Source organism: Rhyacophila brunnea, unplaced genomic scaffold, assembly GCF_057557595.1.
Source record: "Rhyacophila brunnea isolate RB1 unplaced genomic scaffold, BYU_Rbru_1.0 scaffold_7, whole genome shotgun sequence".
Classification (NCBI taxonomy): domain Eukaryota; kingdom Metazoa; phylum Arthropoda; class Insecta; order Trichoptera; family Rhyacophilidae; genus Rhyacophila; species Rhyacophila brunnea.
In genome coordinates this window covers 19,046,482-19,058,296 of record NW_028233339.1, presented here as the reverse complement: position 1 = coordinate 19,058,296, position 11,815 = coordinate 19,046,482, and the positions used below count along the sequence as shown (strand labels likewise).

At 32.6% G+C, this 11,815-nt stretch overlaps 1 protein-coding gene and 2 long non-coding RNA genes across 3 annotated transcripts; 2 read left to right on the top strand and 1 right to left on the bottom strand.

Moving 5' to 3' along the window:
* Window positions 1–563: 563 nt before the first annotated feature.
* On the bottom strand, window positions 564–1,390 carry IFT20 (intraflagellar transport 20). The gene is made up of 3 exons (XM_085958300.1): window positions 1,260–1,390; window positions 933–1,087; window positions 564–817 (listed from the first exon to the last, which is right to left on the bottom strand). Exons 1-3 carry the CDS (start codon window positions 1,381–1,383, stop codon window positions 701–703), a joined length of 396 nt encoding a protein of 131 aa, XP_085814426.1. The 5' UTR covers window positions 1,384–1,390; the 3' UTR covers window positions 564–700.
* A 693-nt stretch (window positions 1,391–2,083) lies between these two features.
* Window positions 2,084–11,699, top strand: LOC147064578 (uncharacterized). Its single transcript, XR_015071954.1, has 3 exons — window positions 2,084–2,200; window positions 2,295–2,525; window positions 10,333–11,699. It is a non-coding gene; the product is annotated as an uncharacterized LOC147064578 (long non-coding RNA).
* LOC147064579 (uncharacterized) lies at window positions 3,774–5,225 on the top strand. The gene is made up of 3 exons (XR_015071953.1): window positions 3,774–3,920; window positions 4,575–4,718; window positions 4,954–5,225. It is a non-coding gene; the product is annotated as an uncharacterized LOC147064579 (long non-coding RNA).
* Window positions 11,700–11,815: the final 116 nt, after the last annotated feature.

Here is an 11,815-nt window from a genome sequence, read left to right as displayed (position 1 = left end):
TGTTATTGTGTCATTTTAGCTGACTTGCAATGAGCACTGTAGGTACTTACATACTGTACCAAGTGAAAAGGTAGTGAAACTAAATAAACATGAGGATAAAGTTAGTATTTATTAGAGATTGAATTCCATGATATTTAGATAAGATAATAACTTCAATTTAATGCGATGGTTTTTTCGATTACCAATAATGTTATTTCTAATTTGGTATATACGGTGTAATAGCTTGAATGTAGATTGAAATTTTTTTCCTATAAAAGAGATAAACTACCATGTAAGATCCACAGAGTGGAGGTTGTATTAACAGATTTTTATGAGAATCATTCATCCAACCCATAAGGTCCTTGCACTGATTCAAATACACTTTGAAAAAAATAACATTAATTCTTTTCACCAGCCATGGATTTATATTTATACAAATACTGCCGTTGCACATGTTATCACATTACATTCAAAATTCTTTATGAATGATGGTGAAGTAAAACTTTATTAGAATATGAATACAAGATACCAAACAAGTAAAGTAAATAGCATGAGACCCAAAATATTATTGGTGAAATAATAGGGCACATTAATTTATCAAAATGTATACCTACGACTAGATTTGTAAATTGCTATAGTGCAATATTATGATACATACCCTGAAGCAAACAAATTGTAATGGAATAAGTTAATCCTTAATTTTACTGTATCAGCAATAAATTTACCGCATTTCACTGAGATACTCAATAATTTCTTGCTGTTCGACCTCGACGAGTTGCAAAGAGTGCAATTCCAGCTGTAGTCTTTCTAATTCCATTGTCTTCTCCATGATGAACGCCTTAAAAAAATATTACAAATACTATATTATTATCATGGATATCGACTAGATCTTCTGTTCAAAATGTGGAACTTTCAATAAGGAAGCTTTCATGTTATATATGAAAATTGTATACCTGCAATTTTTGCTTCTGGTGTTCTCTGTCTTTTACGATGGATTTAAGTGAATTTCTTAAGCCAATTGCCATCATTTTTTCTTTGTCCACATTACGACCTAATCCTTCCAATGTCGATACGAAGGAGTCAATGGAGTTTTCCAAACTTTGCACATCTAAAAGAAATATTTTAACTGAATTGTCGAACACTTTTAAATATCTGTGCTTAACAGAACACTGGTGTCGGGGAAAGGAAGGTTGGAATATTAACATCGTAGCAGCGGTACAACATTCTCGTGCCTACACAATATGATTGTTTTAATAATAAACTCTACGTCTTCAACCTACAGCCAGCATACTTCTTGTTATATTCTATCAAATCATTGGTTTGATTGGAAACAACTGGATCGAGAATTCTTATTTTATTGAATTCATCGAAATACAATCCTGCTTTTGCGAGCTCGTCCGCCATTTTTTGTAAACAAATAGCTGTCAGAATTATTGCCAGTTTGTAATCTAGAAATAAGACTAGCAGGAACCTCTAAGCCAGTAATAGTATGTAATGGCTCAACTAGACTCTATGACGACCCGCCATATAAATGCCGAAAAACCCGTTTCGTATGTTGGCGTCCTGTGTCACAGAGTGTAAATACGATGTCATAGCTGTCATACAATAAATATGTATGTATAATATCTCGGAATGGCATAGATATGATCATAGACACTAAATCGTTATTAGCATATAATAATTATATTGTGCTCGATCGTCAGTCTATTTGAACCTTAATTGCTGCCGTTATTTTTAAATTATATTGAGTTTGAAGTTCTCATCCTATTAAGCCTCCCCCAAACCAAAGCGAATATTCGCAGCGAATTCGCAACGCCCTCGCTGTCGCTGTCGCTACCGCTTGGATTTGATGCGAATTTCGCGCTTGGCCCCACACCAAAGCGTCAGCGACGCAGCCATAGACTAAATAATTTTATTTACGCGCCAGATTTAAAAATTGTAAATAATATTAATATTTTACGACAATTATTCTATAATTTTTATGAATTAAATATGAAAAATACACGTACACTATAGCGCTTTCAGAATTGCTACAACTTTTACCCACTTCGCGTAAAGTGTATTTTAATTATCTGAAAACAAGATGTCAGCATTGGATGCAGCCATAGACTAAATACTAATGTCAAAGTGACAAGTCTTGACAAACAAACAAAATGTATTCATCATCGGATGACGAAGAAGCGTTTTTGTTACTATGCTTGGAAGAGGATGATAATGCCAGGTTTGACTATTCACACCATTACGTGTTTTATTTATTTTCATCCAATTCATAAACTATTTTCGACTAATTTACCTTCTTTCTAATTTCTTCTCAGGGAAAAAAGAAAATGGGTTCACGATATCAATGTAGAGAGAAGAAGGTATGGAGAATACCACACTCTGATGCCTCAATTGCGCAAAGACGAAAAGCGGTTCTACATTTATTTTCGAATGAACTTCGAATGTTTTGATGACATATTGAACGCCATCACGCATGATATTCGAAAATGTGATACCAACTATCGAGAAGCCATCTCGCCTGAAGAACGGCTAAGCATTGCATTGAGGTAAAAAAAGATGATGTATAATGATATAATTAAGTTTTATTATCAACATGTCTAAATAGAATCACAAAGATTATGGGGAATATATATTCGCATAATTCAATAGACTGTTTTCACAAAGCACTGACATTTAAAAAGATGTTTATCACATCGGAAATGGATGATATTCACAAATCAACTACAACTGTCAAATGATCGATTTGCAAAATACATAATTTATATTCATTGCCCAATTCTATATTGTCAGTGAGCTATTAAAATTTCATCGATTTAGTGTGATGTTGACATTAGCGTGTACCTATTCATCAGTAGTAATATCGTCTTATTTCCCATGAGTATACCTGACAAGTATGCTCTTTTTCTTTGATCTCCACAGCCTACCTCTTTCCAAAAGTCACCCTTTGCCAGTACCGTCTATACCTACTCACTGTACTACTTTACCAGTTGGCATTGCATTTTAGCAAATTACAATATTTAATCAATAAAAATTATAGTGTGTTTTAGGTGTATGGATGGGGAGATATGTAATAAAATATCTTGAAAATTTATAATAAATTTATTCAACACAATAATTCCGGAACATAAACACAAAACTTTGGAAATAAAAATAGTAAAATGAAAAAAAAGTAATTTAAGTAAAGATTAAAAGGCAAGGAAACAGTAAATAGTAAAAACACACATACAACTTCCTGGCATAACAGATATTAAACATGCATCTATGTAAATCAATAAAATAAATCATTATAAGATCACACATTTTTCTCATCATCTCTCGGTCAAGTTATTACACATTACACGTTTTCACACATGAAAGTGAACATAGCATTTAGGTATATTATGTAATATTATGATAACATTGAAAACAAAATTTATTTATGTACTTACTTACATTAAGCCTCCCCCAAACCAAAGCGAATATTCGCAGCGAATTCGCAACGCCCTCGCTATCGCTGTCGCTACCGCTTGGATTTGATGCGAATTTCGCGTTTGGCCCCACACCAAAGCGTCAGCGACGCAGCCATAGACTAAATAATTTTATTTACGCGCCAGATTTAAAATTGTAAATATTATTAATATTTTACGCCAATTATTCTATAATTTTTATGAATTAAATATAAAAAATACACGTACACTATAGCGCTTTCAGAATTGCTACAACTTTTACCCACTTTGCGTAAAGTGTATTTTAATTATCTGAAACAAGGTGGCAGCATTGGATGCAGCCATAGACTAAATACATATACGAATGTCAAAGTGACAGTTGTGTGTTGACAAAATGTACACGTCTTCTGAATGCTTATTACACGCTGAAGATATAATGAGATGGCGTGCGACAAATTACATCGACATTTAATATAACCTTACTTTATGACAGGGCAAGATTGCCATGGCTCATAGGTAAGATAGATTTACTCAGTTTCATAACTGCACATATGCTATTGAATATATCTATTAATATGCTAATAATAATATGCTATTGAAATAACATGTCTCCGTTATTTGAATTGTAGGTTTTGACTATTTTGCGTTTCTACGCAGAGGGAGCGTACCAAAAACGGGTAGGCCAAGTCTTCTGCGCAATGAGCCAGGCATCAGTAAGCAGATGCATAGGAAACGTGTCCGATGCTATAATAGCAGTGCTTAGTAATACTTACATACAGTCGCCATACAGCGCTGACAGTCTTTAGTGTTGTGTTGATACCCTCTGATCAATTTATACAATATTACAATGTACATGTCATGTAACTAGAGTAACTGCGCATAGACACAACAAGTAAATTACCTACTCAATAAGAATTTAACGGGAATATTATTTTGTGTCGGTAAAAATATTTTTTAATTTCAGACTTCAAGAAAGGGCAGGTTTCCCGAAAATCATTGGGTGCATTAACTGCACCCATGTGCGAATATACCCGTCATACTTGGAGACTTTCAAAAATGAGCGCAGAAAATTTTCTGTAACTGTGAAATTCGTAATAAAATCTATGTTGTTTCTGATACATTCATATTCATTACGTATAATATCATAACATGACATTTATTTTTATGCAGGTATCTGACATGGACATTCTGGCAGTGAGTGCCAGATTTCCTTTGAGTGTTTATGACCAATTCATATTTAGTGGATCGTTGGTAAAAACTGAAATGAAACATCTACAGAACGACAAGAATTGGGAATTTTGTTTTATTAGGGAAGTATGTTAAACTTTACTTTACTATGGCAGTACCAGTAACAAATATTTTTGTTTGGTTTATATTCATCCGTATTTTGTATAGGTACTTCAAAGGAATCAAAATTTTGCATAGGTATGAATATGATATTTAATGAAACAGTTTTTTAATTATTTAAATCCTGATTTCTAATATTTTTACAACTTTCAGTCGAAAACATATTCAAATTAACAGACTGTGTATATTGAAATCATTCTAGTGCCACCATAGGCCAGCCAGACTCACTACACGGCTGCCCGCTGTTTGACCAGGGATGTGATTGAGTGTTTTTGGATAATGGACCACACCAGATCGCATAGCTACAGCAACAAGTGCAAGACCAACCGTGGCTATACATACAGTATACATGTATATATTAAATATAATTTATGTATATTTATTTATGGCTTATACACCGAAACAAAATATGTCACTTAACTGTACTTGAATATTTTTGCAGGATCATTCAATAAAAAATACTTGGTTTAGGTTAAGAAAGTTTTAATAATCATTTTTGCACAGAATACAAGAAAAATATTTATATAATTATTAGAATTACAATGAGCTTTAAAAGTAACACGATATTGTAATAAAATGGACAAATATGAAAAAAAATAACAATAAATTGTATATAGATAGGTAGACAGGGTTCAGATGATTCTGGCAGTGCAGGCGACTCATTTAGGTGTCAGTATTGTTACTTTCAAATGACAATAACACCGTTCCAATGTGATTCGGTCGTGCCAGAAGACTCTGTCCTTCCTCTATTTAGTAACCGGGCGTTTTACAACTTTAAATGAAAATTAAGTGGGTATATAGATAGTATATTTTTTCTAGTACAATATTATTTAATTAGGTGACTTTTTATTTCTTTATTACTTGAAATGGTGTTTATATGGTAGATGGATTATAATGGTTTTGAAATATAGTTATTTTTGTTAATTCTACTTTAACTGAGTCATTTACCTTGACAGCTGTTTCGGCACATAAACTCATTTTCGGAACATTCAACAATAATTTGTGATTATAAAAGAGCTACAGGTCACGTAGCAAATTAAATACGCTTAGTTAAATAATAAATACGTACCAAATATATTACAAAATACACCACATACATCCATCGAATATGGTATATAAAATACAGATTCAAGTATCAAATAATTCTTGGATAAATAGATGTTTATGTAAGTATATGTTTTTTTAAATACTTACATGATACTGTGTTGTATAACATTTAAATTTATATTTTTGATTTTGATTTACATACTTAAATGTACCTACATAAATTTGTAATGTACAGTAGGTACTTAATTACATTTTTAACATTAGGAAATTACCATTATTCGATTCTATCCACCCGCCATGTCTATAATCACCCCAACGCTGGATAGAAAGAGACATCACACAAAATTGGCTGTTTGATAATAAATGGTAGTTTAAAAATATTTTAGAGTATGATTATGTCCATAGAAACAGGTTTTAAGTCATTCATATTTGTCCGAATAATGTGTAGCAGAAAAATAGAAATTTTAAAAAGGGTCTATTCAGTATTCACCCCATTCTACGGCAAACATTTTTCTTAATAAAAATAGGTACATCAATAGAGGAATCATAAAATGGACCTTGGCCCTCGCCCACGCCTTATTCATCCTTGTATATTATATTATCACACTTAATGTTTTGGAAAATTCATTAACATTGTGCACAAATGCCACTTTTGTTGATTGACACTTCACTTAGTTGATCTCTTTGTTCACGTGAAGTACAATAAAAGTATGTAGCAGCGAAGAACTAGAGACCGAAAATAGTAGAAGGAGCTAGAAGAGGCTTTCATCTAGCAGTGGAATGACCCCGACTGATGTTTATGATGAAATATTATTTTATTCCTGTTAATGCCGGGGGTTTCATTTTTAATTTCTTCTGGTGCTTTGTACCTACGTTGAAAGGTTGAAGATCTTTGCGAAAATTAAATTCATCACAAAGCATTAGTATATCTCCAACATCATTCAGGTAGGTATCCATGATGATAATATAATATTATGTACTTAGAGGAGGTATCTGACCTTTATATTTACATGCACATAAAATTATTAATCTTATTGCCTAATGCAGACCAAGATATACCTACCTACATAATATTACATGAACAGAAGTTTAAGAACATCTCAATTAAGTTTAAAATGTTTGTAGGTATACAAATTAATGTGAAACAGAAAACATTGGTTATGTTAGATAGGTACATGGAACATGTAGATATTATCTTGGTTCGCGGTCGGCACTGGGCAAAACCAGTTTATTAGCTCAATATACCTATACATAATGAAGGAAATATATACCTAGTAGGTATATAGGTACATAATATCGTTTTTGTGATTGAGGTCTCTTGAGATCAAAAAACAAACACAACCTAGGTATGTCCTACTGTAAATAACCCGATAGTAAGTAGTATGTAAGGTTTTTGGTCTAAAACCTTACAAAATACCACAATGACGACATGGAGTACCTACTTATCTACCTATATGTATATTATATCTTTAGCTACAATAGTAATGTTAGATGCAAAAAAATAATCTTAAAGACTAGGTACCTATCTAACCTAAAAAAATATTATCAACGAATATAACATGGGTATTTACGTGACCGATACCGAATATGATTGAAGTAGGTATTGTAAATGATACCTAATTATAACATTATTGATATGACTGCTCGAAAGTCGAAACCAAAACGTCAAACGATCGCAATAAGTTAGAACTGTCAGTGCACTAACAATCAAAGTTATAAAGTTTCTGTTATTAAAGGCTGTGTATGACGCAAATTAATATGTATTTTTTAAATATCGGGACCTTAGATTAAAGTTATTTATTTATAATAGCGTATTCATCCTGTCAAAAAACTTTACATACTTTGGTTAGACAAAGATACCTACATAATATTATTATGACGACCTTCATACCATTTTCAACAATTTCCCTGCCAATTTCATCCCATATCTTATCTTTCTTTCTTATGTTTTGTAGTCACTGTCAGAGAAATCATAAAGGATTGGATATTTCCGGACCAACTCGATCAGCTGCTCAATGTCTTCGCCATTTTGATTTTACTAATTCCCTTGGCGAAATTGTCCGCCGCGAATAAATTCGCTGTCGACAGAGTTCCCGAAAATCGCAGCGAATATTCGCTGCAAATTCGCACTCAAGACGCAAGGCGGTCGCGCAAGCGTGCTCTGTCCCGTAAGCCAATACGAGCTTGATTGGCGAATAATTCGCTGCGAATATTCGCCGCGAATATTCGCTTTGGTGTGGGGGAGGCTTTATTCTTTTTAAATACATTAATACTGAATGATCGTTTTGATAATCATTATATTATATTATTGCAAATTTATGAACAGTATTACTATAAGAAATTATAAATAAATACCTACTGATCCAGATTGAAAAAGGCAGTTAGGTATATACAGCAAAGTAGAAGATACTATTCAGTATAGACGTTTAGAGAATTGGGTTTAATTACATACATAACATTAACTATGAAAAAAGATGATGGCAACTCATGCGTGTACAGTAATTCTTGACTATTACAATAAGCAATTCCATGATGAAGAACATAATATAATAGGGCACAATAATATCTGGACATATTTTTAGTTCAATAGATTTCTAAAATAAAACAATTCAAAATTAATATTTACTACAAAATCAAAAATAACGCTAGGTACATAGTAACAGATTGTAGAAAGAGTTCGGATCGAGTCGGAATTACTCTCTCATTTGTATACGTCCACATATTGTAATGAAGCCATCGTAGATGCACGATCACGATTGTGTTTCAACAATAATTATTTTGAATTAAAAAAGAAGGTGACGGCGGTGTATTTATGTTACAAATGAGGTTGGAAGTTGGAACACAACACGAATAATCAACAAAAAAATGGCGGTTGAATAAAATGTAGAATACATAGTGACATTATTGCCAGTATAATTTAGTTAACTTATATTTTACAATGAGTGATTTATGATTTTTATTTTGTGAAATCGTTTAATATATTATGTGAAAACTACTTTTCAAATGTTAGTTTTGTGAATTTTGATTATTGCAATGTGCGATTAATTCCCACCCAACAATTATTACAACATACATAGATAGGTACCTAAGGTAGAATCTCGATTATTCAGAATTCTATATGATCATCGGTTTCGTAAGAAGTTGATGCGATTTAAAAATTATATAGGTAGGTAAGTACTAGGTAATGAAAAATAGTAAAACAGATTACTTTATTAGTTTAGATCCAATCTATTAAATTAGTCTATATAATCGAGTTCAACTCTACAATCACTTTAACACACTGTTTAATCACTGCTGACCTGTTAATTAAAATTTAATTACCACATTTAAATATCATGTTAATTATATGTAATGGCCAACTTACGCAAACGCGCCAGTCGCGGTGTTAGCACCTAATGAGTTAATGTGCGAACATAAATTATGAGATGAAATTAGTGTGAAAATGCAAAAAATTCTAACATAAAAACATGGAACAGCTCTACTGCAGTGGCGAAGGGTGGAGGTGGTCTGTGATATCTGACATAAATGGTGCACACTAAACTTTGTCAGTCATATAAATATTATTTTGTTTTCATTAAACTAAGAATACAAATTACACATGGTGTGGATTAGTTTTAAGATTCAATTAATTTTGTTAAGCCCTACCTAAAGTAGACCATAATAGATATTAGATAAAAATATTCTTCCATCTATTATGAATTGATTAGGAGGGGTTTAATTGAATTTTAAAAACTGAAAAACTAAGCAGTACCATCTGCAATTTGTATTCTTAGTTAAATAAATAACAAAATAAATATGACTTTGTACTATTTATGCCAGATCTCTACCGCCTACCTGCACCCTCTGCCACGGCTCTACTATGTATCAAATTTTACTCAATTGTTAAAATGCCAGAGGCAGGATCAAGCGAAAAATTGTCAGTCTCAGCTTGCTTCTCCTGTTCTTCAAGGTGAAGATGTTCTTGTTCTATCATTAACAGCCCTATTTTTTTTTTTGTACTCAGCTGCAACTTACGGGAAAATGTTTTAATTGTTGCAGCATGAGCCAACATAATCATATCCACTGAGTCCATTTTATTACTTTTTTTCCCTTGGAGATAATGTATCATTTTTTCCAGATTTGAATTATCCTTTTTATGTTTACCGGCCGACGTCTTCGGTGTTGTGGCTGTTGCCTGGTGATCACTGATTGATGACGTTATCGATGTTCCTGCTTGTGATAAAACAATTTTTTCAATCTCCGTATCTTCGTGATACGTGGCCATCCAATCAAAACTTTGTATGTCATCAGGTTCTTCGCATATTTCTTCGCATACTTCTTCGCATACTTCTTCGCATATGTTGGATGATGTTTTGGCGAACGTCAGAAATGGTCGGAACGACAACATTTGGTCGGCCCACATCCATTTCTTCTTACATATGTTTTCTTGGCCGGTTTTTGTTTTTCTGGACCGGAGATCCTTTGCATATGTGTCCCGTAAATTTTTCCATCGTTTTTTGGCTTGTTCACCTAAACAAAAATAATTATTTTACAGATTTCTTGCGACCGGTGATACTTTCTACACAATTGGCCATAGTTTTCGAGTTGGATTTTCGACAGTGAGTGCAATCGTGACACAAGTTTGTGAAGCTATATGCAGAAAATTAGAAAGTGAATATTTACCCCAACCTACAACAGAAACTTGGAAACAATCTGCTGAAGGGTTTAAGAATTTATGGAAATTTCCTAACTGTATCGGCAGTGTAGACGGTAAGCACGTCACCATCAAGTGTCCAGGCAAAACTGGCTCCAACTACTGGTGCTATTTAAATAAATTTTCAATCGTGCTTATGGCTATCGTTGGACCAGATTATAAATTCATATGCGTCGACATTGGTGGTTTTGGCAAGAACAGCGATGGAGGAATTTTCGAGACTTCCATCATGGGAAGACGATTTGAAGCAAATAAAATGAATGTTCCGGGACCTGAAAATCTCCCTGGACAGAATCAACCTTGCGAGCACGTCTTAATCGGAGATGAAGCTTTTGGTCTGAAAACATATATAATGAGACCCTTCCCATATAGGCAATCGAGGACAGATCCTTTGAAAGAAAATTACAATTTAAAACTCTGCGGTGCAAGAAGAGTAGTTGAAAATGCCTTTGGCATATTGGCTCAGAAATGGCGAATATTTTATAGACCAATAGAAACAAAAGTATCCACCACAATTCTCATTGTGAAAACGACATGTGTTTTACATAATTTTGTGCGAACAAAAAATTGCAATGATCGGTTTTTTGAATTTTTAGAGCCACCGGAGCCTGAGCTTAGAGCTTTTACTAATTTAAACAACGATCCAAGACGTGCAGCGAGATTAGCATTTTCTACTCGAGAAAAGTTTGTAAACTATTTTAATGAATGAATACTAAAATAAATTACAGGTATAGCCAAAAAGCTCCTTAAATCTTAAGTTAAATTGAGATTAATCCTGTGCTGTTATGCTGCATTGCAGTGCCTTTAATAAAACTTACTGTCACTACATATTGAATATCATTCTCATATGGCATACCTATATCTAATAAATTCAACATAATATATCATAATATTTCAATAGGTACTCAATATGATTAATAGTTTGTGCACATAACGTCTATTTAAAACTGACAATAATTTGGAATCAATATTAAAATAGATTCATACTAAGTACCTACCAGTAAAACAATTAATTTAACAATAATTAATAGTGTCTAAAATTGTGTCTGATATAATTGTTGTAATATAATTTATGTATATTTCGTTATGGCTTACACCAAAACAAAATATGTCACATAACTATTACTTCAATATTTTTGCAGGATCATTCAATAAAAAATACTTGTGTAGGTTAATAAAGTTTTTTTAATTATTTTTGCACAGAATACAAGAAAATATTTATATAATAAGATTTATATTATAAGATATTGTAATAAAATGGACAAATATGAAAAAAAATTACAGCAGAATAAATTTTATTTATATACCTAGGTAGAATTATTAG